Source organism: Prunus avium, chromosome 3 (genome assembly GCF_965620075.1).
Source record: "Prunus avium chromosome 3, drPruAviu1.hap1.1, whole genome shotgun sequence".
In the NCBI taxonomy this organism is placed as follows: Eukaryota; Viridiplantae; Streptophyta; class Magnoliopsida; order Rosales; family Rosaceae; genus Prunus; species Prunus avium.
In genome coordinates this window covers 8,207,890-8,233,943 of record NC_142286.1, presented here as the reverse complement: position 1 = coordinate 8,233,943, position 26,054 = coordinate 8,207,890, and the positions used below count along the sequence as shown (strand labels likewise).

Below are 26,054 nucleotides of genomic sequence, written 5' to 3'. Positions count from 1 at the left end.
TCCGTCTCCAAGATAAAAATAACTTATTTTCTAAATTTTCGTATAATTTTCATCCTCTCTCTTGAAAGTTTAATAAATTGATATTTTCTTGGACCTTTGATATTTTGGGGTCCAATAACCACACCTCACCGCAAAATAAAAATAAAGGTTACACCCTCTTCAAACACTTCAGCACTCATACACTGAATAACACTACCACAATGACAAATATACAAAGCAAAGGATTACATAAGAGGCAGATAGAAAATAAACCTAGCAAAGGATTTACATGAGTTGGTTGGTGCTGGAACTGCTAGCAACTGCCGATAAACTGCCCACGCATGACATCCGGCCAAACCTGACTCCACCGAGCTTGCTGCGCATGCTGGGCCATGCCTTGTCAAACTTGTGTGCCAAGTCTTTGGCCTTTTCCATCTATAATGTATTTGCTGCCACACCAAACAGCGTCAACGCGGCCTTGTCTTGCATCCGTCTTGGCACAGCGCAAGGCAATCACCAAAAATTACTCCTCAGACTGTCATGGTCTTAGCTGTCCAACAATGGCTAAAGTGTAACATGTTAGCACAGGTAACTACTACGACAAGGCTTCGACACATTACAGTTTACTCCTTGTGAAAATATTGCGAATCAATCTTAATCTTGATATATAATGGGCAACTATATACACAAGGAAAAAAAATTACCTCTTATATATATGCATTACAGAAGGTTACGCGGTGATGGAAGATTACAGAAGAAGGATATATCATGCAGCACCTTGACCAGTCATCATCGACATTGCTTCTATAAGAAAATCATGCCAAGGTATTATCTGAAGATTTCAAAGATCAAAAAAAAGAAACAAATAAGTCTAATGATTTTGACGGTGTGGTCGCAACTGTGAAATAAAAAGTAATTCAATGCGGAAAATAAATGCATAAATAAGAAGAGGTATTTTTTTCGTTTTACCAGAAGAGGGAGAGGGGATTGGCAGAGCGCCCGTCTCATTAAATACAGCTTGGATGACTTCAAATAATCGACATCTATTCTTGCACAATCTCATCATCCCCCTCATCAAAATCAGATGTGTCGGTTTCATCATATCCTTGGATCCAAACCCCTTCTTCTCGAATACTCTCATAATTAATACTGATATTTGGGATGTTAGAAATCTTGAGCTGATTTCTGAAACCTTGTTGATGTATAAATACATGGCATTTAGAGATGCTCAACTCAAGCAGTGGTGTCTTCCACAGGAAGTCGGGCAGTGCTTGAAGCTTGTGTGCCTTAGAAATACGGAACGAAGAAAGGCATGGCAATATTATAATTTCAGAATTCTTCAACTTGTACCCTCCCACTCCTTCCCACTCTTCCCAATCCAAAACTCCGCCGAAGCTGAGTTGTTTCAATTTTGGGAATAAAATAGTAGGTGAGTGTGATCTTGATAGTGTTTGAGTTCCTTCTTCTATTCCCAAAAATTCAACTCCAACCTTTTTCAGACTAGGCATATCATATATTTTCAACTTTTCAAGGGAGGCAAAACTTCACAATATCTCCAACCATGAAGACTAAGGCATCTCAGACTGTGTAAAGACATCGACTTGGGAGATGAGGTGCTACAGTAATTACCAATGTCTAAACTTTTCAAATTCTGAGGTCCTTCTAAGACATTCAGAATTTCAACATCACTTTTCCTATCCCCCTCCGCATTATCTCCATTCGAAAAATCCAGTCTCAAATGAAGGATGTGTTTTTTATTCCACAGTCGTGCTTTCTTAACCTCACTTGCATCTGTCAGGTTCCCAAGCTCGCTTATAAAAAGGCTGCCCTCAAGCTTGTCCAGCAGTCTTAGATCACCTAACTTGAACGTGTCATTCTCGTCATCACCACCACATACAGGAAACTGGTCTAGTGCTCGTAGACTTGTTAATCTCCCAATCCCTTTTGGCAAGTACTTTAGCCCATCACAGCACATAACATGGCGATGCTTTAGTTTAATCAGTTTCCCCATGGCCTTGGGCAGTGTTGCAAGTTGCCGGCAATAATCCAGGCACAAGGTTTGCAGATTGTATAAATTGCACTTAGTGTTCGGTAATTCCACCAAAGGATAATTACGAGACAAATCAACATACCTCAATTGTATCAATTCACCAATCTCCTTCGGAAGTTCCTCGATGTCATTTTCACTCAAATTTAATGTCCTAAGGGCTTTCAATTGCAAAATAAAATCTGGGTCTAAAGTACTGATTCTTGAACCAAAAGTTGCAAGGGTACGCATGCTTTTGCAAATTTCAGATGAAACTGGAGCTAATAATGAAGTGCGAGATCCATATGGATCCTCGAGTGCAATTAATGTCAAATGGCGGACTTTATAACCTCGTAGCTCAATTCTTTTGTTAGCATCCTTAACTTCTATAACAAAAGCTTCTTTCTTGGTAAGAAACTGCACAAAGTCATGCACAATATCATGCATTTTGTATCTAACATTCCCGAAATCATCTCCAGCAAAATCTTGAAAAAAAGACCGCATTACCAAGTTATTGAAATAATTTTGACCAACAATTTCTTTGTTTTTGTCTCCTTCCAAATTAAGATAATCTTGTGCCATCCACAACTCAATCAAATGTTTTTTTGTGAACACATAACCTTTTGGAAAAATAACACAATACAAAAGACAATTTCTAATTGCCAAGGCCAAATCATAATAACTTAGTAATAACGGTTGAAAAACTTCTTGTTCAATCTCTTTTAGTTCCCATATCTTGCTATGCAAAACATCTTCCCATTCTTCTCTTGTTTTCTTAAAGCGCATGAGACTACCTAGAGTCTTTGCCGCAAGGGGTAAACCCTTACACTTTTTTACAATTTCTTTACCAATAGCTTCAAACACATTAGACTCTTCTTCTCGCCTATCAAAACATGCAATGTGATGGAATAATGACCAACAATATGTTTCACTCAATTCGTTCAAACGGATCATGTCACTCTCTGCTCCCATCATTATAGCAACCCCCTCTTTTCGCTTGGTCACCAATATTTTACTACCTGTAGAACCATTCTGCAAAGGTAACTTTAATTGTTCCCACTCTCTATGATCTTGGGTCCACATGTCATCTAGGACAAGGAGAAACTTCTTACCCTCAACGGATTTAGACACACATTGCAAGAAAGCTTCCAACCCATCTGAGTTTGGGGTACCATTACCATCAATGATAGCTTTTGCAATCTTGAAAGTATCAAAAGGCTCTGAAACACAGACCCATATTCTTTTTTCAAAATGAGCTTTAATACTTTCATCATTATAAACCAGTTGGGCAAGAGTTGTCTTTCCAATTCCTCCCATCCCTACAATAGGTATAACAAGGGGATCACACCCTTTCACACATCGCTCAACTTGCTTACAATAAAGTCTTTTTCATGTTCTCGACCGAATGTCTTAGAAATATCGACAAAGGATGAACTTTCTGGTCGATGTTCAATGCCCTTTTCTGTGGTCTGAAAGTTATATGTTTGCCTTTCTATAGCAATCTCATTCAACCTATCATTCAGGTCTTTTATCTTAAGAGCAATGTCACGACGGAGAATTACCCGACTGACTTGGTTAAAACAAAAGCAATGACAGGGAATGGAGAAGCATACCTTCTTCTTGGCAACAAGAGCATCTTTACCTTCTTCTTCTTCTTCTTGTTTCTCAACTTGTTGTCTTAGAAATTCAGTGTTCCACTCATCCAGCACGTCGTCCATCTCGTATGAAACATCTTTCAGCTTCTCCAACCAATCTCTCACGGTGGCTTCCTTCACTTGCCTCTTCTCCGCATCCTCAAGCACTGCTTGAATAGCTTTGAGATTGCTGGTGATTTTTGCAACTTCTTTCTTAACATCGAGAACCAATCTCACCTCTTTTTCTATTTGTTGATAAATTATTTCAGCTAATTGTCGTAGCAGCACGGGAATGAGTGCATCAGCCATTGTTGGGATCAGAATTTGGTTGAATATGGAAGACGAAAGACAAGAGATGTATGAAGCAAGAAATGAATGCAGAAAGGCTTTGTTATCACCTTTTCTCTACCCAGTTTATATATTACACTTTCTACCTTGTCCAAGGTCCACTCGAAGTTTTTACTCCAGCAACAACATAAAAAGGGAAGAAAAAAAAATGTCCAAGTCCAAGTCGATCAGACAGGGACACCCTATCTTTTGTGATGGCTCCAGCAACTTGAGCCCAATTATCATAATATTTGTTTCGAGCAGCCTTTGTTTCACAAGTTAAGTAATTATCTGATATCCCAAATACACGCTTCTTGACCTCTCCCTGTAGCAGCTTCCGTTCCTTGTTCTACATTCACTTTCTAATTAAGCTTGTCCTGCCTTCCTTCAGATAAGGCAACTTGTGTCCATGAGTTGTGTTCGTGTCGTGTCGTGCCGTGTCATTTTTTTATTTTTGTTAAAAACTAGTACTCTCACAGCTCATTGGTAGGGAGTGCTAATCATAGACTTTTTTCCCATTTTTGTTTAATTCATTGAGCTACCTGCTTTTTAAATTCTTCCAATGTACCCATCAATCAATTAAAAAGGAACCGCTACGAAAATTTTAGGAGGGGCAAGATTCCTTGTATGACCTTTCTATGTGGTTCAAGCCAAGTCAATACGACAATGAGAAAAGTTAGTGAGCCAAGCCCCCACCCCGGCCTTGTAGCAGCTTCATTTCTTGTCATCTGCCTTCGTTCGGATATGCATATGACATGGTTAAGTTCTATGAGAAAGGTTTTTTTTTTTTTTTTTTTTTTTTTCCAAGGGCGGAACCAAGAATTTTTCAATGGGTGGGCTAGCTAAAGTTATTAGCTTAAAATCTAAGGACCAAGTTTTGTTTGGGTACTTACTGTTTCTCTAGTTTTTCTAGAAATAAAAGTATACATTGGGATAAATAGTAAAAGGTTGAGAGTTAAAATCATGAGTGTTTATTAAGATATTATGTTTCCTAATTGAGCAAACAAATTAAATATAAGATGATTATAGGCCTACAAAATTGAGTGGATAATGAGTTACAAGGCTACATTTGAGTGGGCTACTAAGTTTTTATGGGATGAATAACATTAAAATACATGTGATATATTTTAATTTTATAAAAAGGCTACCTATGATAAAGCCCATGGTAGCCCTCTACCTAGTTCCGCCCCTGTTTTTTTGGTTATGAATTCTATGAGAAGGATGCATAGGAAAGACTTTGTTTACCCCCTTTTTTTTAAATTTTCTTAGAGGTAGGCTACCAACACATAGAGATGATGCATGACACGCCATAGATCAAAGACTTCACATTTTTTTAATTTCATAAAGATACCTTCTCCAATACATAAAAGTCAAATATCTGCTCAAATGTGCATTTTTCTTTTTAAATTCTAGTCATAGCCATACATCTAGTAATTGTATATTGACATTGTCACTCCAAAAACGTAGTTGTATGAAATTGTAATGTAAAATGTTTGGGCCGGCCAATTCCTTGATTAAGACCTTTTATGTGCATCAACTCATCAGAAAAATGAGAAATTCGGTGGCATCAGCGCTGCCTTCCTTCAGATTCGGAGGGGGGAAAAGGGGGGGACACGGGATCCAACTTGTGTTAATGAGTCTTGTTCGTTTCGTTTCATTTTTTCTTCGTGTTGAAAGCTAGTCCAATCACATCTCATTGGTCCGGGAGCAGGCCAAAACAAATGAGCGAGCAGAAGGAGCTTATGAGAAGATGGCATGAACTTCCAGTCCTATTCTGTTTCCGGGTAGAGCATCCAAATCAGCTGCCATGCCATGAAAAGCTTCAGCCGCTGAAATAACAAAATCCCATGCCTATGACATGGGCATTCGATATCACAACCTAGTAACATTTGAATTTCATAATCAGCAACTTTAAATTTGAGCCTTTAAACTACATCATAGGAATAAGATTACAGAAGATACTGAAAACCAGTTACCTAGCTTAGGTAAGAGCCTCATCAATCAGTCAAATGTTTGCCAGAATGCTGGACCAGTTTCCTTGATGATGTTGCACCACTTGAAAATCCTACTTAGGATCTGTTCAATCATAATTTGACAGTTCATCAAACTAGCAACCAACACTTGTAACCATTGGATTGCAGCAAGAAGATGAAATGACTTGTCAAAATGTTAAACCTGTATTAAGGGACTTGTCAACTCCATTGCAGTTTTTAGTTCTTTATGCTTCAGAATGGTCTGTGCATGTAGCATGGTGATGTTCTTCTGAAGAAGATCATTGATTAAGGGAATTGTCAACTAGAATTAAATGAAAATCAATTCCAAACTACCTAGAGATTAATTCGGAATTTCCATCTGGACATGGAGCATATGCAGTCAAGTTTACAATTAAATTTTGCGCATAGGCATAACAAATACCAGAAGGCCATCATGTCTTGGGGACTCCAGCCACTGCAACTTTAAATTCTGCCTCCCAAATGGATGCTTGCAATACTTGCTGCTATTTTAATGACCATAGATAAGCATTTTCTGCATATAGTATTCACCTTAAATTGTTATTATTGGGCAGCTCGAACCCACAGACTACTGAAAAGTAATTAAATATGGTAATCAAGTATATCAATACACAAATAAAAGCTTAGTTTTTTACCAGAAGGAGTGAACAGGGGATTGGCAGAGCACCTATGGAAATGCAGCTAAGATGACTTGTAATACACGACATCCTATTCTTGTGCAATCCCATCATCATCCTCATCAGATTCAGAACTATCAGTTTCCTCGGTTTCATCCTCTTGCTGGATCCAAACTCCGTCTTCTCGAACACTCTTATAATTAATTTCGATGTTTGGGATGTGAGAAATCTTGAAACGCTCCTCTCCTCTGCTTTCTTGGCAACCGCGTTCAAGAAATATAGAGCATTTATAGATAGTCAAATCATGCAGTGGCGTCTTTTGCAGGAAGTCGGGCAGTGTTTGTAGGCTGTCTGCCTTAAGAATATCCAATGAAGAAAGGCATGGCATTATTCCAACTTCAGAATCCTCTTCCGCCAACCCTCCCACTCCTTCCCATTCTTCCCAACTACACATTCCAGAGAAGCTGAGCTTTTTCAATTTTGGGAATGAAACAGTTGGTGAGGATGATTTTAACAATGCTGAAGTTTCTTCTATTCCCAAAAATTCAACTCCAACCTTTCTCACACTAGGCATATCATCTATGCTCAGTGTTTGAAGGGACGGCAATTTCCCAAGAGGAGGCAAAAAATCACAATTTTTCCAAGAACGAAGAACAAGGGTTCTCAAATTAGGTAGAGAAATCATCCAGTTGGGATAGCTGAAGGTGCCGCCACAGTAACCACTAATGCTTAAAAATTCCAAACTTTGAGGTGGTTCTAAGAAACTCAGCATTTCTCCATCTCTTTCTCCTTGTCGTCGCTTATCTCCATTCGAAAAATCTAGTTCCAAACGAAGGATGTGTCTTTTATTCGCTAATTGTGCTTTCTCAGCCTCACTAGTGTCTCTCACATTCCCCAGCCCTTTGATAAAAAGGCTACCCTGAAGCTTGTCCAAGATTCCCAGATCACCTAACTGGAGTGTTTCACTGTTGTCAACAGCACGTACACTAAACCCATCTAATACCTGCAGACTTCTTAATCTCCCAATCCCTTTTGGCAAGTACTTCAACGTATAACAGTTCTTAATATGAAGATGCTTTAAGTTAATCAGCTTCCCTATGGCCTTAGGTAGTTTTGCAAGGTGCCTGCACCCAGTGAGGCGCAAGGACTGTAGATTGTATAAATTACACAGTGTGTTTGGTAATTCCTTCAGATGATTATTACCAGACAAATCAATGTACCTCAAATGTATCAACTCGCCAATCTCCTTTGGAAGTTCATTGATTTTGTTACCACTCAAATTTAAAGTCCTAAGACATTTCAATTGCAAAATGAGATCTCGGTCTAAGATAGTGATTCTTGAATCGAAACATGACAGGGTGCGCAGAACTTTGCAATGATCAAATGAAATAGGAGGAACAGGACATGCAAATCGATCATCCGATGCAAGGATTAAGGTCAAATGGCGGACCTTATCACTTGGTAGCTCAATTCTCTTGTTAGCATCCTTAACCTCCATGATGTAACATTCCTCGCGGTTAAGAAACTGCACAAAGTCATGCACAATATCATGCATTTTGACGGTAATATTGCCGTCGTCATCTTTCTTAAAATCTTGAAACCACGACCGCATTACTAAGTTATTGAAACAGTTTTCACCTACTATTTCCTTTTCTTGGTTTCTTTCCAAACTAAGATAATCTTGTGACATCCACAACTCAATCAAATTATCTTTATCGAGCTCATAATCTTTTGGAAAAATAACACAATACAAAAGACAACGTTTGACCCCCGATGCCAAATCATAATAACTTAGCAATAACGGTTGAAAAACCTCTTGTTCAACCTCTTCAATTTCCCATATCTCACTGTGCAAGACATCTTGCCATTCTTTCTTAGTTTTCTTAAAGCGCATGAGACTACCTAAAGCCTTTGCAGCAAGAGGCAAACCCTTACACTTTTTGACAATTTCCTTACCAATAGCTTCAAACACATTAGATTCATCTTCTTCCTTGTCAAAGAATGCAAGGTGATAGAATAAGGACCAACATGATTCTTCACTCAATTGCTTCAAATGGATCATGTGGCTCATCTTTGCTCCCATCATAATAGCAACTTCCTCTTTTCGTGTGGTCACCAGTATTCTACTACCCATAGCACCTTTCAGCAAAGGTAACTTTAATTGTTCCCACTTTCTGTGGTCTTGAGTCCACACATCATCTAGGACAAGGAGGAACTTTTTCCCTTCTACAGATTTTGACATACATTGCAAGAAAGCTTCCAATTCATCTGAGTTTGGGGTTCCATTACCATCAATGATGGCTTTGGCAATCTTTATCTCATCAAAAGGGTCTGAGACACAAACCCATATTCTCCTTTCGAAATGCGCTTTGACATTTTCATCATTATAGGCTAGTTGTGCAAGAGTTGTCTTTCCCATTCCTCCCATCCCCACAATGGGGATAACAAGGGGACCCCTTATAATTTCTTGACTACTCTCACTCAACAACTTGCTTACTATAATATCTTTTTCATTTTCTCGGCCAAATGTCTTAGATATATCAAGAAACGATGAGCTTTTCTGCCGTTCAGGTTGTTCAACTCTTCCTTCTGTGTGTTGAAACTTATATGCTTTTCGTTCTTCAGCAATCTCAGTCAACTTGTTATTCAGATCTTTTAGCTTAAGTTTAATGTCGCGACGAAGAATCACTCGACTGACATGGCCAAAACAAAAGCAATCAAAGGGAATCAAGAAACATACCTTCTTCTTGGTAACAAGAAGAGTTATATCACCTTCTTTTTCATGGTTGTCAACTTGTTGCATCATAATTTTAGTGTTCCACTCATCCAGCACATCATCCATCTCGTACGATACATTTTTCAGCTTATCCAACCAATATCTCACGACGGCTTCCATCACTTGCCTCTTCTCTGCATCATCGAGAACGGCTTGTATAGCTTTGAGATTGCTGGTGATTTTTGCAACTTCTTTCTTAACATCCAAGACCAATTCCACCTCTTTTTCTATTTGCTGATACGTTGTTGAAGCCAATTGTTGTAGAACCACACAAACGAGTGCATCAGCCATCGTTGGCGTAGGAAATTGGCCTTTGATAATAGAAAAACAAATTCAAGAGATGTATGATGAAGGAAGAAATGCAGAATGGTTTGTGTTATTAGCCTTGGTGTGCAGAGCCAAACTCCAAGTCAACGACTCCAGCGCAACATAAAAAATGAAACTTTAAATACTCTAAAGTCCATTAAGTTAGGTATCCTGATTTCCAACTTCAAGCCAATTAGACTGGGACACTCCATGTCCATCTAATGGAGCTAAAGATCCCAATTATGTAGAATATTAATTTTCAAGCCACAAATTTCAACCCGACTTTGTTTAGTATTGATTTCTATCAAAAAGAGAAGACTATGCTTACCTTTTGAATTTTTTTTGAATTTTTTTTTGGTAAGAAACTTGCACTTTTCATTGCACAATCATACAATGAGAAAGCAAATACAATGCAATGCAATAAGGCAGAGGGGAGAAAAACAGTTCCCAGTGCACACCAAACAAGCACTTACAAACAAGCACTAGCAGTCAAATAAACCCAGAAAAGCAATTGGTGGAAAACGTAACCGTAGGAAAACACAGTGCGACAATCCCATAAGGAAAGTCAAAACGCACCCCAAACAAGCCAAACAAATTATGAATTCCTGGGTGGGGTAGGGGAGCCCATCTGTGGAAGCAAAATATCAACGGATCCTAACTTAGGCGTCGGAGGGCCTTTGGCCAACACCCCCAGGTGTCTTTTCACTCCGTATTGTTTTGCAAGGAGAAAGAGAAGTAAAGTGCAAGACCGAATCTTCAGACGAATATTCTTTGGGACAAAAATTGCTCCCACACCATCTTCGTTAAGAACATGCACTAGTGAGGTGGGTGGTGGTTTACTAGGTCTCCGAGCTCCTCCTAGCGACCCTAAGGGGGGGTGTATTCAATTAAGATTTTAAAAGAGTTTAAAAGAGTTTAAAAATCTGGGTGTATTCAATTCAGATTTTAAAAGAGTTTGTAAAAGTTTGGGTGTATTCAATTCAGATTTCAAAAAAATTATCTTCATATATATATATATATTTCTTATGAACTAATTAAAGATTGCATATATTTTCGTTACAAATCACTTGGACTGGTTCATAAGTTGGGAATGAAAAATGCATTCCTGAAAATGTCACCTAAAGAGCGATCAGAGTGGATACTATACACTATGGAATGAGTGTGGTTTCTGTGAGATTATGTTTACCATGTTAGATTATGTTGAAACTTTGGTTTAAACTATTTTTATCATGTTGGTTTAAAATATTTTTAAAACTTTATTAGTTTGGAATTTGTTGAACTTTGGATCCACAGTGCCAACTAAAATAAGAGAAAGTACAAGATTTTACCCTTATTTTAAGGTAAGTAATGACTACTTCATTCGTTATAGTAAATATTATTATTATTATTATTATAGTTTTTGTATTAGTATTAGTACTGTTATTATTCAAAATACATAACATCTAATGCCTTAATTTATTTTAGTGTTGCATTGGAGCTATTGATGGCACACATATACCAGCAATGGTGACAGGGCGCGAAGTAAGTAGTTATCATGATCGTCACGGTAAAATATCACAAAACGTGCTAGCTGCTTATAACTTTGATTTGGAATTCATATACGTTCTTAGCAGATAGGAGGGTTCAGCTCATGATTACAAAGTGTTAAATGATTCTTTATCAAGGAGGAACGGACTTAAAGTGCCATCATGTATATATTTATTTATTTATGTCTATATTAGGTTGTATTGTAAATATTAATTGGATTTGTGTCGTATATTCAGGTAAATATTTCTTAGTGGATTGTGGATTCCCAAATCGGCGTCAATTTTTAGCTCCATTTCGAGATGTTCGATATCATCTTTAGGATTTTTCCGGTCAAGGTCGTGATCCTGAAAATGCAGCTGAGTTGTTCAATCTTAGACATGCTTCCTTAAGAAACGTAATAGAGAGAATATTCGGTATATTTAAATCACGATTCACAATTTTTAAGTCTGCCCCTCCATTTCCATATGAGACACAAGCAGAGTTGGTCTTAGCTTGTGCAGGGTTGCACAATTTTCTCCGCAAGGAGTGTCGTTCTGATGAATTCCCTATTGAAGAAAACAACAAGCATTCAGCGTCGTCGTCATCACCAAAAACTGAGGGAAATAATTATGACCAAGTTTTTCAAACCCAAGAACAACAACGTGAGAATGCTAACCAATGGAGGATTGGGATATCTTCAGATATGTGGAGAGATGCTATGAATGACGGGAGTCAAAGATGAGCAATGTAACAGATACTTATTTGTTTTTATGCATTTAGAATTATAGTTTACTTATCATTTTTTTTTTGTCATGAAATTACTGCACATTTGAACAAATTAGATGCCCTTTTTTTAATTTTCTTTGGATTTATTGATTTGGAAGTTCTTTACAAAATGTTTTTGTAAAGGTACTTTTTTCTTTCGAAAATCTAGAAAAAACGATAAACAGCCAAAAAAAAATATTAAAAAATAAAAATAAAAATAAAAATATTTTAGAACTCTAATCAACTCTTTTAAAATCTACAATAAAACTCTAACAAACACCATCAAAATCAATCTAGGAATTCAATCAAACTCTATGTGGAGTTGATAGAAATCAATTGAACTACATTGAACTCTATAAACTTTATAACTCCATTTAACTGTTTTAAAATCTTAATTGAATACATCCGCCGTTTGATTTCCTGATCTTCTCGTCCAAGGTCACACACAGGATGCGAAGGATCTGTGGCAATCTTTAATCTTGGAGAGGATAGGGTATAGATGCCATCTACCCCTTTTGATGTTTCAATTGATGCTATTCGCTACTTCTTTAGAATCTGACTCAGAACAAACATGTGGCCAGCCTTTTTCGACTGCGAGTTGGCTCCCACCAATGCCGCCATTGCCTCCGCTTCAATAGTAGAATCCGCAGCCATAGAAGACGCCCTTGCCCAGAGAAACACCCCTCATGCGTCTATGGAGGAAGGCATGGCAAGAGTACCCTTCGGATGAAAATAATGAGAAGGTGGGAAAATATGTCTGAGAAATTTTGAAAACTAGCCAGGTTTTGCACATGTTATCCACACAAAAAATAAATAAATAAATAATACACTCTTTTGGATGAGGGAAAATAACTCGAAATTTAAGTAAAAGTCGGGAATTTAAGAGGAGAAATTGATCATTCCCTTGTTTGGCAACTTAAGCACGGAATTTATTAAATCACGCGCGGAAAAAATCGTGGAAATTTGGGCATCAAATTTCCGAGTTTAATTTCCATCAAAATATACGTCATTGCACAATTTCCATAGTGTCATTTACAAAATTCGACATACATAAATCCAAACACTGAAATCTTCAATTGCCATAAATTGAAATGATGGAAATCAAAATTCCGTTATTTTAGAATTCTATGTCATTTTTATAATTTTAGTCACTCGAGTGCGTTGAGCGTTGCTAATTAAAGGGGTCCAAGCGTTGCCCAAGGCTGCTCAGTGATTATATTTCTAAATCTAGGAAAAAAATAGGACAAAAGTCATTAGGTATCATTTGGTGGCTCGGCTAGACTGCACTATTTCATTTCCCCATTTAGGAAAATCAGACTGCTGTCTAGTCATTGATAAACCAATATTGTGTCTTACCCGTCGAAGACCAAGGGGAGAGACAAAAGGAAGTCAAAATCCTGATCCTTCTTTTAGCCAAACATATCCCTCTATACTCCAGAAGCTCGACGCACCTCCCCAAAACGGCCTCCACCGCTCCTCTCTGTCTTTGATCCCTATACCTTATTATCTGTATTATTTCCTACACATTTATATATACAGTTTTAGTGCAATGGAGATCCAGTGTTTCTGCCACAGTGCTGATGATTTGAAGGGCATTATGCGCTGTTTGGTTGAATCTTTGATGGTGGAGACTGCTCTTCTTGCTCACAAGTCTCTTCTTTTACTACTTCTGCAGGTACTACGTTACTCAATGCCAAATCATCTTTCTCTAATTTTGGCTCTGTGAATTATCTTTACCTTGAAGCTCATACATTGATGATTGATGCAATTGAATTATGAAGAATTCCTTTTTCTGGGTAGTTTTTTGTTCACAATAGTTTGAAGAATGCTTTTGTTCATTAATTGTTGCCCATACACAAGTGTTTGTGAATAGGTTTTGTTATAGTTGTTTGGACTTAAAGTTGTGTAATTTTGGTTACTTTTACTTATTGGGGCATCCTGCTGTAATAGTTTTCTGGGCAGGAGGAAACAGTTTGGACTATCTTAATGCTTAGGTTTACATTAGGATTTCGGTAATCAAATGAAATCGACAATTTATAGAGACTTTTAGGACCCATTTGGGGATCTAGATAACATTGTAAGGTTAAAATGTTTGTTTTAGATTCTAACAATCTACTTATGTCCAAATGGAGCCTTAGGATAATAGAAGGTTGAAATCCCTGTCTAACAGAGCATAATAGCTCTACCGAGGTTAGGGGCCTAACATTTTCAAATTTCAATAACCAAATACAGTAAGCCCTTTTAATTTATATCCTTAGTGGAAATGAATATAAGACTTATCAAATGTAAGTGTTGGATTGAAGTGGCTTCCTTGAAAATTTGTCAAACATAGAAATTATTAAGATTGAGAATATGTATGATAATACGGGCTACTGGTGAAGTAAATGTTCCTTTTTTCTTTCTTATAGTTTCTCAACAGCAAAAAGGAAAAGGATGATAAAATGTAAAGCTTTCAAATTGAACTTTCTTCTTTTCCATAATTGAAGCATTAATTTCTCTTCGAAACGTATCATAGGTGCTTCATTTCTGCTGAAGCAAATTAATTTTGATGAGCAAGTATGTTTGGCTTCATTTTTATGGAAGTAATTTGTTACATGCTCTAGTGGTGATTGGTTTAGCTTTATCTTAGTTATAGTAAGAAAACTAGTAATCAGATGATCCTGCTATCTAAACATGTATTGTATGAGCATTTCTGATGTTACTTCCTGAAAGAAAAATTACTCTCTCTATTTGTAGTTCATTTTCTCTTCGTTTTTTCTATTTTCTTTTAGCATTGAAAAATGCTTATGTTTCTAAGTATTACCATTCTGGGATTACGTAGATAGACATAAGTATATCTCCTAACAGTCCATCTTCTTTCTTTTGAGTTCTCTTCACTAGCTGATGTGGAACTTTTCTGTTGCTTTCAGTGGAGATTTCTGTTTGCCCCTCTGCATGATTTTGAATATTCAGCTTGCTTGTTTTTGCGATTTTTACGCTTCTCTACGCATGTTATGTTTTTTGATATATGTCTCATGTTGGCTTTATGTTTGTTCTTCAACAGATTGGGTCTTTGCTTGACGATCATGACATATTTCAAAACTCAGTGAGAACATATCAGAGGTGGGAACGACATTTTGGGTATTTTTAAAAGTTTGAATTTTTAGATTTCCTTCTTTTATTGTTTTCTATATGTTCACAGTATGGGGGATGGAAAGTGATAGGGCAGTGAGACTGCATTTCAGGTTTCCAATGTCCGAACTTAATAAAGTGAAAGAGCCTGATGCTGAAAACAACGATGCAGGTGAAACAGAGGATGATGATGATGATGATGATGATGAGGACAGTGATGATGATGATGAGGATGATGGTAATGATTCAGAAGAAGAGAGCGATGATGATGAAGAGGATTCGGATGACGAGGTTGAGGTTCAGGCTAATGGCAATGGAGAAAGCGATGACGACGACGATGAAGACGATGAGGATGATGAGGATGATGATGATGATGATGATGATGATGATGAAGAGGATGATGATGATGAAGAGGATCATTACCAGCTACCGTCAACAAGAAAGAAGTGAAGTTAATGGTTCACCATGTTTAAGGCTGCTTCTTTAGTAACTTGGGGCAGGTTGGAAATTTTTTATTGATTATTATGTTATATTTGTTAAGATAAGAGCGATCAATTGCTTTTATGGTGGTGGAAAGTGTCTCTTCTTTTTATTTATTAATTATAATGTGTCCTGTGGCGATTGTAGTTGTCTGGAGGTTATGTTATCCATATATACTGGCTCATGATCATGTATGTTAATGAGTGGCCTGCCAGTTTGTCTCCGCTGCTAAACTTTGTACCCTATTCAAAGTGCAACGTATCTTACCTTATGCAAGTATGTAGTTTCTTGTTCTTTTTTCCTTGTTTTGGTCGCAACTAGCTGTAGAAGAATAACGGACTAGGTTTTGCTATTCGGAGGTTCAAAATTTGCAATTTTTCGGTCTGGGAAGTTGCTGTATCTATTTTCTTTTCTAATCTATTCTTATCATAGATAGTCTTTCAAAATCAGATCGTCCCTGCAGACTGTCATCCCATTTCAGCGAGGAAACTTAAACTTGGAATCATGCCAAAGGAAAAAACAGAACAAGCAAGCCATAATAAATAATCTCTACTATTTTCATGGAGGATGATAGACAATAAATAATCTCCGCAGAAACCACACAAGAAGAATGAAGAGAATCTGCCTTCTCCATTGTCTTCATCCCAAGCTCAATTACACAGTTTTCATTTATCACACAATTTACATTCCAAGTATCATCAAACTTCCAAAGCCTCACTCCGGCAACTTCCCGGACTGGAAAATTGCAAACTTTGAAACCTCCGAATACCGAAACCTAATCCCATTCTCCTCCAACAACTTCTCCAAAATCTTCTTATCCCTCTCAGGGTTCGAGCTCTCACACTCCACCTCATAACACGTCCCGAAATCATAGTTACTCTCGTCCACCTCTATCTTCAACCCCTTCCACTCATACACACCCCTCACATTCCTAAACCCACCCAAGCACACAAACCCTAGCCCTTCCTCTCGGACCCCGTATTCCTCCCTCACGCGCTTTAAGAGCGCGGAGGAGTCGACGACCGAGAGCCGCCACGGCTCCGCCACGCAGGCGCGGCCGAGGACCGGGTCGAAAGGCTCTTCGAGCTCTTGGACGCGGCTGACGCCGTCGGAGATGACGGGTTTGGCCTTGAGGGAGAGGACGCGGGACGAAACACCGTCGCAGAAGCGGAGGGGGAGGATGGCGCGGTTGGAGGAGAGCTCGGCGTTGGAAGCGTCGAAGAAGATGTTCTCTTGGATTAAGGTTTGGACGTGGAAGGGGGAGAGGAGGTCGGTGAGCTTTTGGTGTGCGGAGGCGTCTGAGAGGCGGAGCTTCACTTCCACCTCCATTGTTTTGGTTGCTAAAGGCCTGACGAGTGAACAATGTCGTGTGTGCTTCGTTGATATCTGATATGGAGCTTATGGTGGGAAGATGAGGAGAGATTTTTATTATTTTTATTTCAAAATACTAATTTATTTATCTCTTTCTTGTTTATTTCTTTTGCCTATAGAATAACAAAGCTTTGTAGCTTATGTTGTTAAGAGTAGTTACACTATCCCGAGATTCTGTATTCTCCTTCCGAATTTCGCTTGTTTATAAAAAATGAAAATAGAAAACCAAACGTTTGAAGAAATTGAAAATGGCATTACTAATTTATTATATGGTAAAGGTAAAATAGAATAAAATTACGGTTCTTGTATTCCCACTTAGTACTAGATAGTATGATGGCATGTTTATTAATCCGTAATTGGATTATGAGGAATTGAATTGAGAAGGAGTTGGATTGAGGAGAATTAGATTCCGAATTCTTATTGAAGTTATTTACTAAACCATATGGATTGAAGGGAGTTAGATTCCGGATTCCTATTGAAGTTGCTTACTAAATCATATGGAATTGGAGTAGTAAAATGTTCTCGTTGTTGGGTTAAAGTAGTTGGCAAATTTGGAATTTTAAAAATTGTGTGAGGATATAATGAGTAAAGAAAATGAATTCATAATGGGTTAGTTCTCCAAGAATTAGAATATCATCTCCCACCCAAGAATTGAATTCTTCCAAAATCAAGAATTCAATTCCTAATTTTGTGTGAACCCCACTTACTTTTTAATTCCTTGATATGAAGTAAACGCATCATAGGTGGAATTCAATTCCTGATGAGAATATTAATTCATGATTAGTAAACACACTATGAGTGTAAAGGAAAATCGATCTCAACGAATCCTGAATGTGAGAGGCACGTTATATGTTTGTTTTTAGTACAAGCGATAGTTTAAATTATAGAGGATGAAGATTTCTCACACACACACACAACTATAATTCTATAGGAATTTGAACCTGAGACCTCTGGTCAGCAAATTAAGGTCATTTTTCACTAAGCTAGACCCCGTTGGCACGAGGCACGTTATATGTTTTGATGAGAAAGTGAATAGAACTTGACATATGTAGTAATTAAATGGGTCATGTTAGGGATACCATCTTTAGGAGAAACACTTATATGAAACGAGGATAGCACTATTTGGTTATCCCGATGAATCACGGTATGCCACGTGTGATCACTTTTCCATGTGTCAGTCTGTAATTGGTCAAGAATAGCAAAATAGTGTTATCCTAGTTTTATATAAGTTTTTCTGCATTTTGGAGACCAACTTGTGTACAATCTCTCTAATAGACTCCACTTCTATTAGAGAGATTGTTCTATTAGAGAGATTGTACACAAGTGGGTCTCTAAAGATGCAGAAAAATTTGTATGGAACGGGGATAGCACTGTTATCCTCGGCCAATCACATATTGAAACATGGAAAAGTGATCACGCGTGGCATACCGAAATTGGCTAGAGATAGCAAAATAGTGTTATCCCCGTTTCATATAAGTGTTCCTCCTAAAGATGGTCTCCCTATCATTTTCCTAATTAAATATGTATGACATGGCACATGGCACATCGTTTAGAACTTAAATTTAGTGTACAAATTTGGTGTCTCTAGTATTATTGAGATTTTATATACCTAACATTTTCTTTTGATGGAATAAATCTGAACATGTTATGATGTTCAAAAGCAATGAAATGTTTGAAAGTAAATACTTTTCTTGTAAATTTTGAATGAAAGTCATTGGTTTTCAATTGACCATCATGTTGAGTTTTCCTATACTATATTCTCTTGCTGAAGAGAGAGTTAAGGATAGATGCGGGAACCATTATCACTTGTAAGATTTAACGAACGGTTGAGATGGGACGGGTTTTTCAAGTGGCAAACAGGTAAGTAAAACCCGTAAGAAAATGAAACAAAACAAAACCCTCACTTAAGGGTGTAAGTTGGATTGGAAAATCCGATTCCGACCGATTCCGGTATGAAAATTTCCAAAAAAAATTGACTCTGATATCCGAATATGCCGAAATCCGAAATTTCCAATAAAATTTGGATCGGAATTGGAATGTATCCATAAATTCTGAAATTTCCGAAATTCCGGATAGAAAATTTTTGAAGTTCTCCAAACCCATTTCGATCTGATTTTTCTGATTTTTTTTTCCTAAATATTCCGAGTATATAATAATATTTTCTAAATTCTAATTCTAACTGCATTGTTTTTAGTTTGTAAGTCCTATATATGTTTCAATTCTTATTCGTTATATTTCAATACCTGCATACAAATAATCATATATGCATATATACCAAACATAAGAATATATAACTTTAAGACTATATATTTTTGACAACTATGCTGTTTTTTTTTTTTTGGAAGGCATTGAAATTCCCTAGAATGGCCAATCGATTTGTTTCTTAATACTCAAACACTACAACAGGATTGAAATACTATAACAATCTTGTAAGTAGAATTCCAGAATATGTAGCAGCACTAAACTCAAACAAAAGCACAAGGGACACATGATATGTTGACGTAGTAAAAAACCTCAAGATAAGGAAAACAATTGCGGGCACTATGCCGGAAACCAAATAACTATGAGAAATAATACAAAAAGGTCTTACAAGTCTCAACTCACAAGACTAACACTCACATGGAAAACTTGCCTACTCACCTTTGCTACTCAACCCAATCAGCGATCTTGTCTTCCTTCGTCAACAAGAGATGGCACAACATTGGTCTCGGCTACTCACACCTCAAGGCACGATTGTTGATCACCAACATGCATAATGCTCATCAACTCACACATATATGAAAAGATGATGATTTAATCACTCATGGAGGCTAACAAGGAACAACCACATGAGTTTTCAATATGAACGCTCAAAAAACATTCCCCTGTCATTTTCTTTTCAAAGTCGCAAAGAACAAAACGACTGAAGTTCCTTATTTTGCTCTCTTAAAACTAGGTTAGAGACCAAAAAGGCTACAAAAATAGGCTTTTTCCACAAATATATTCTTTCATTGAAACAAATAAAGCCACTTAACTAAATACCCAACTGAAAACACATAAGAACCCTTTTATCAACACAAAGCCGCGCATAAATAAACACCAACTAAAGAGCATAAACTCATCGTTAAAAACTCACTGATGTCTGGCACTAGATTATGTAAGACTGAAACCATATATCAGTCTTACAAAATTGACAGCCACTTTTGATGAACTTCCAAATATGCAAATATGAATGCGTGGATGCAAAACGTACATTGGCATTGTCTCTGAGCCACACTGATCCAGGATAACAGAACGTCACTTAAAAACTATAGATTACACTCAAAGACCTGCGCTTGTTTATTTTATTTTTTTTGGAATAGATGTTTTATTTATAAAAAAAAAAAAAAAATTGTGCTTGTTACGTAGTAATATATAACTTTAAGACTATATTTTTTATTATTTATAAATATGCTTATTTGAATATAACAAACATACATATGTATGTTTGTTATATCCAAACCTTGTATATGTGAAGAAATGAAACATTGTTAGATAAATTGAGATATAAAAGTTTGGAATTTACTTTGATGTTTTCAGAGTTACTCTGATCAACAATGCATGTAACCTCTTTAAATTGGTATGATCATATATATTTGAATTGAAACTAGATGTCGACTAAATATGCAACTTTGTATCCCAAGTTAGATAGATGGTTTTTGGCGTAATGGCTATCCCAGCTATCCCATACAAGAACTGTGATCTGTAATAAATACTCTCATCAAATCAGAATGAAGAAGCAAGGGAAACTTTAGAGGGAGAAACTGAGATGATTAGTTTTCTGGTGGACAAGACAAGGGAGTGGTTGCCATCCCACGTCGTTTTTATTTAGTGGTTGCGATCCCACATCGCTTTCTTAGATAACCTCATCTGTTTTCTTCTCTATAAAAGCTTCATCCCTGTGTGGTCAGCGCTCGAAAGTCAAACCTCATCTTGTTTTTGGGCTGAACAAATCTTTCTATTTGGGCTTTCTAAATGCCCAGCTGGAGTCTTTCAAATTTTGACGACTTAAAGTTCATAACCATTAACTAGTATTAATCATTTCTGAATTTCGAGATTATTAAAGTTCGAGATTTCCGAAATTGTTATCCGAATTTTCCGAAATTAATAACTTTCCGGAATTTCCGAAATTTGCCGAAAATTCTATTTTGGAATAGGAAATGTTTTTTTGGGTCAGATAATAACAATTGGGTGCCCTACCTCACTTCGATCTTTAAAGCTTCGATTTTGCATTCAAATCAAACCCAGTCTCCTCCTTCGCGGACTCACCAGAATCGGCCTGAACCGCTCTAAACCGCTTTGTGTACAGACTCAACCAAGAACATCAGACCCATTTGGGTTTGCAGAAGCTGTAGCCATCACGCCCTCTAGCGTTCTTCTTCTACTGTAACTGTATGTTTTCTGCCACCTTCTTCTCTTCTTTCTTCTTCTTCTTCTGCAACCCTAATTTCTTTGTCACTTTTTTATTCTCTTTAATTCAGGGGTCTAATTTGGTATTGTTTTAATTAGTTTGTGAATTGGAGTTCTTCTGCCCTTAAAATTAGCTCCAATCAATAATCTACTCACAAAATATGTCCTGATTGGATAAATGTTTCTTTGTTAAATTTTAATACTTTAACTTCTCCTGTGTATATTTATGCACGTATGTCATAATAATTTCGGTATTAGGGAATTGGGTTTTCTTTGGTTTTACTGTTTTGCTTTTGGCAGTTCGGTTTGCTTTTGTTCAATTCAATGATTCCGTAGAATTTTGTTGTTCTATAGGAACTTTAACCATGGAAGAAGAAGATGACTATTCTGAGTATGTACCTGTGGCGAAGCGGCGAGCTATGGAAGCTCAGAAGATTCTTCTGCGCAAGGGAAAGTCTTCCGGGCTTGAAGAGGATTTGGAGAAATCAAAGCTTGCTGAAGCCAAACCTAGTCTACTTGTTAAAGCATCACAGTTGAAGCGTGAAGCTCCTGAGATTACTCCAGCCGAGCAGATGGTGCAACAAGAGAAAGAAATGATTGAGAACTTATCGGATCGCAAAACGCTTATGTCAGTTCGTGAGTTAGCAAAGGGAATCACTTATACGGACCCTATACCAACAGGTTGGAAATCCCCATTGCATATAAGAAGGATGCCAAGCAAGCAATGCGATTTGGTCCGAAAGCAATGGCATATCATAGTTAGTGGTGAAGATGTTCCACCACCTATTAAGAATTTCAAGGATATGAGATTTCCTGAACCGATTCTGAAGATGTTGAAAACCAAGGGGATTGTTCAACCGACCCCCATTCAGGTGCAAGGTCTTCCAGTGATTTTATCAGGGAGGGATATGATTGGTATCGCATTTACAGGTTCAGGAAAGACATTGGTTTTTGTGTTGCCATTGATTATGGTGGCATTGCAAGAGGAGATTATGATGCCAATTATTCCAGGAGAAGGGCCTTTTGGATTGATTATTTGTCCATCAAGGGAGCTCGCAAGGCAGACTTATGAAGTGGTGGAAGAATTTCTCATTCCTTTGAGAGAGGCTGGATATCCAGAGATAAGGCCTTTGCTCTGTATTGGTGGAGTGGATATGCGGTCACAGTTGGAGATTGTGAAGAAAGGCGTTCATATAGTCGTTGCTACTCCTGGAAGGTTGAAGGATATGCTTGCAAAGAAAAAAATGAATCTCAACAATTGCAGGTAAGGACTGTCATTTTACAAACTCTAATTCACATGTCCTTTCCATTGATGGGCTTGTTTGATATGATGGATTTCTTTTCTCCCCTTCTTGACAATCTTCTATCTGCAACTTTATTGATGTTCTGTATAATTACAATTATGATGATATTAAACGTCACTGATTTCTTTTGCAGATATCTGACTTTGGATGAGGCAGATAGATTGGTAGATTTGGGCTTTGAGGATGACATAAGAGAAGTGTTTGACCACTTTAAAGCTCAACGACAAACTCTCTTATTTTCAGCCACCATGCCCACAAAAATTCAGAACTTTGCTAAAAGTGCTTTGGTAAAACCTGTCACTGTGAATGTGGGAAGAGCTGGAGCAGCAAATCTTGATGTGATTCAGGAGGTTGAGTATGTGAAGCAAGAGGCCAAGATTGTTTACCTTCTTGAATGTCTACAAAAGACCCCACCTCCTGTTCTAATATTTTGTGAAAACAAAGCTGATGTGGATGACATTCATGAATATCTTCTGTTAAAAGGAGTGGAAGCAGTGGCCATTCATGGAGGGAAGGATCAGGAAGAGAGGGAGTATGCCATTTCTTCCTTCAAGGCAGGGAAGAAAGATGTCTTAGTTGCCACTGATGTTGCCTCCAAGGGTTTGGATTTTCCTGATATTCAACATGTCATAAATTATGATATGCCACCAGAAATTGAAAACTATGTTCACAGGATTGGACGAACTGGAAGATGTGGCAAGACTGGAATAGCAACGACATTTATAAACAAGAATCAAACTGAGACGACACTTCTTGATTTGAAGCATCTCTTGCAAGAGGCAAAACAAAGGATTCCACCTGTTTTGGCTGAGCTTAATGATCCAATGGAAGATGTGGATGCAATTACTGATGCAAGCGGAGTTAAGGGTTGCGCTTATTGTGGTGGGCTTGGACATCGTATCCGTGATTGCCCCAAACTAGAGCATCAGAAAAGCATGGCAATTGCCAGCTCTAGAAGGGATTATTTTGGATCTGGTGGTTACAGAGGGGAAATTTGATAGTTTCACTTACACCTCTGACTGTTCACTTTACAAGTTGAAAAGGTGAAAAATTTGATCTTTGTACTCTTTTTGTTTATTAATGCATGTACTTTAGCTTTTCCTTAAACACGAGGCTAAGTTGAATTTGTTAGTGTAATTGGATGACCATTTTCTGCAGTATCTCAAGTGGCTGTAAACATTCTGATAGACGTGTACATACATGTTTTTACATTGAATATGGGAAAAGAGTATCTTTGAACATATTTTGCATTTCTTTGATCCTCATCTTTAAAATAGGAGTTAATGTGAAACAAGTTTTGCTTTTTCAACAAAACCCTGTTTAATATAGAGCTGCGCTGCTGCGCAGACAGCTTGAACTTCACAAATCCAAAGCCCCAGGCAGACTGTAAATATTAAGTAATAAACTGAAGTGTCATGTCCATAAAGGATGGTAAATATCAAGTAATATGATATCACAGTGATATTCTGGGCAAAGAAAAGAACAGAACATGGTTGGCTACATATACTATCTGAGATTACATTTTGATGGAGATGGATTCATCTATCTAAATAGTATCTGCATTACATCAGCAGTGCCAAAGCATTAGCTCTAAGATTTCTGGTGACAAGAGATGGATGTGGATCTTGGTGCAAGATATCTAACAAACTAGTTCCCATTCTCTCATCCTGTTCATCCATCAAAACCAGTCAGCCAAAAATCAAGAAAATTATGTTACAAACTTACAATTAAAACCCATAATTCATATGCTTTCAGGATATAGCAAAAGTACTAGGGTTTAAATTACCAAAGTGAACAGCTTAATTACCTGTTTGTCAAAAAAAAAAAACAGCATAATTACCTGTGAAGAGTTGACACTTGTATTTTCATCAGTAGACTTGAATTCTCTTGCTACCAGATATCTGGGGTCAATTTCTAGCATCTGAAACTGCTGATATATATCGTTCATCAACTTCTTTCTCTCTTGTGCACTCTCAAATAACTCTTGCTTCATAGTTTCAGTTTCTTCTTCAAGAATCCTCAACCGCTCATTTAGTTCTTCAACTTCACTGTTGCACACTACAGCTTTACTTGTTGAACAACCAAGAAGCAGCGGTTTCTTCACTGCCTTTTCAGCACCCCAAGTCCTTGAATCCTGCAATGGTTTTTTCCCACTTGACCTGGCCTCCAAATTGTACCGATACGATTCTCTTTCCTTTTCGATCCTTTGGCGCTCCGGCATGGAACCATTGTTAACTCTTTGCTCACTAGTGCTTGCACACTTCCATGTCGACAGCTTCTTGATTGATGAACATATTTCGAACTCAGGCTTGACAGTTTCCATTCCAATATTTATTCGTATTTATGTGTATACACACACAGAATTCGAAGGCCTTTCCTTGGAACTTAGCAATTTGGCCGTGAACTTAATTATATGCGTGCGGATTCCGAGAGGCCATTTAAAGAAGAGCTTTAATGCTCTTTGTAGAAACTGATTTTCCCTTATATTATTTATAAGATCATTATACAATATATATAAAGTTTGTAGAGAATAATCTACAGTTACAACAAGCCATTATCATAAACATAAATATGGAGTTATGGCCTAATAACAACATAACTGACAACTGACCATTTCCTATCATTAGTAGGATTAACTATTGTAACTGAAATACTATTGTAACTCCCTAATACTCCCCCGCAAATCGAGCACACACAGCATAGCAAGATTTGAATGAAGAAACTACATAGTAATGGAGATGACGGCAGCAGTCGGTTGTAGTAGTCCAGTAAGGGGAACCAAAAAGAAGAACTCCAATCTCCAGAGTTGCAACAACAGCATGAGAGAAACAAAGTAAACATAACGCCCATTGAAAGGCAGGAAGTGAAGGAGCGCACAGGCTCATTGAAGAAAGGAATAAAATGATGGGCTGACATACAAGTCAAATGGACCTAGGAAACAACTTTAGGCACCTACGAAACATAACTCTACCTAGGAATCACCCTTTAGGTAGGATAAAGAGCATGCGGTAAGCGAGAAAAGAAGTAGCCATGTAGAAAAGAAAAAAAAGTTACACCCATAGGAAGAGAGGAAGTGGAAACAAAAGAAAATTTATCACATGGTAAGTAGAAAGGGATGTGTGCAACGAAAGCAGAAGGAATATTTGAAGGGAATAATGGGGTTAAGAGAGGGTGGCACAACAATAGGGGATAGGAGGTGAAACCAACTTGGGACACAAAGAAAAGAAAAAAAGAGCATGGGCAAGTTTGAATTTCAAAGCAACATAGAAACAATAAAATAAGGTATGGGGAAGAAAACCACGTGGGAACAGAGAAGTGATAAAGAAAGGATCATCACAAGAGCATAGGGGCCCATAGAGATTAAAATAAAAAGAGATTATTGACCCAAAAAACAATAATAAGAAATAAAGAA

The 26,054-nt window shown here is 37.5% G+C and overlaps 4 protein-coding genes and 2 pseudogenes across 9 annotated transcripts; 2 read left to right on the top strand and 4 right to left on the bottom strand.

The window, feature by feature from the left end:
• Positions 1-45: 45 nt before the first annotated feature.
• On the bottom strand, positions 46-4,002 carry LOC110756232 (disease resistance protein RGA2-like; annotated as a pseudogene). Its single transcript, XR_015834367.1, has 3 exons — positions 949-4,002; positions 684-811; positions 46-543 (listed from the first exon to the last, which is right to left on the bottom strand). The product of XR_015834367.1 is annotated as a disease resistance protein RGA2-like (transcript).
• Positions 4,003-5,335: 1,333 nt separating this feature from the next.
• Positions 5,336-9,916, bottom strand: LOC110747580 (putative disease resistance protein RGA1). Of its 2 annotated transcripts, none has more exons than XM_088249902.1 (5): positions 6,614-9,916; positions 6,382-6,492; positions 6,142-6,228; positions 5,943-6,042; positions 5,336-5,845 (listed from the first exon to the last, which is right to left on the bottom strand). In XM_088249902.1, exon 1 carries the CDS (start codon positions 9,660-9,662, stop codon positions 6,687-6,689), a length of 2,976 nt encoding a protein of 991 aa, XP_088106028.1. In that variant the 5' UTR covers positions 9,663-9,916; the 3' UTR covers positions 5,336-5,845; positions 5,943-6,042; positions 6,142-6,228; positions 6,382-6,492; positions 6,614-6,686. The 2 variants fall into 2 exon arrangements, with proteins under 2 accessions (XP_088106028.1, XP_088106027.1); XM_088249901.1 differs by having other exon boundaries at positions 5,336-5,817.
• Positions 9,917-13,229: 3,313 nt separating this feature from the next.
• Positions 13,230-15,815, top strand: LOC110756228 (uncharacterized). Of its 4 annotated transcripts, none has more exons than XM_088249794.1 (3): positions 13,230-13,623; positions 14,992-15,050; positions 15,152-15,815. In XM_088249794.1, exons 1-3 carry the CDS (start codon positions 13,498-13,500, stop codon positions 15,507-15,509), a joined length of 543 nt encoding a protein of 180 aa, XP_088105920.1. In that variant the 5' UTR covers positions 13,230-13,497; the 3' UTR covers positions 15,510-15,815. The 4 variants fall into 4 exon arrangements, with proteins under 4 accessions (XP_088105920.1, XP_088105919.1, XP_088105921.1 ...); XM_088249793.1 differs by having other exon boundaries at positions 15,146-15,815; XM_088249795.1 differs by having other exon boundaries at positions 14,992-15,068; positions 15,173-15,815.
• Positions 15,816-16,075: 260 nt separating this feature from the next.
• On the bottom strand, positions 16,076-16,980 carry LOC110756238 (triphosphate tunnel metalloenzyme 3 pseudogene; annotated as a pseudogene).
• Positions 16,981-20,962: 3,982 nt separating this feature from the next.
• On the top strand, positions 20,963-23,883 carry LOC110756229 (DEAD-box ATP-dependent RNA helicase 35). The gene is made up of 3 exons (XM_088249880.1): positions 20,963-21,320; positions 21,693-22,602; positions 22,776-23,883. Exons 2-3 carry the CDS (start codon positions 21,704-21,706, stop codon positions 23,638-23,640), a joined length of 1,764 nt encoding a protein of 587 aa, XP_088106006.1. The 5' UTR covers positions 20,963-21,320; positions 21,693-21,703; the 3' UTR covers positions 23,641-23,883.
• Positions 23,884-24,053: 170 nt separating this feature from the next.
• LOC148295551 (uncharacterized) lies at positions 24,054-25,098 on the bottom strand. The gene is made up of 2 exons (XM_088249881.1): positions 24,483-25,098; positions 24,054-24,309 (listed from the first exon to the last, which is right to left on the bottom strand). The coding sequence occupies exons 1-2, from the start codon at positions 24,963-24,965 to the stop codon at positions 24,205-24,207; spliced, it is 588 nt and encodes a 195-aa protein (XP_088106007.1). The 5' UTR covers positions 24,966-25,098; the 3' UTR covers positions 24,054-24,204.
• Between the last annotated feature and the right edge of the window lie 956 nt (positions 25,099-26,054).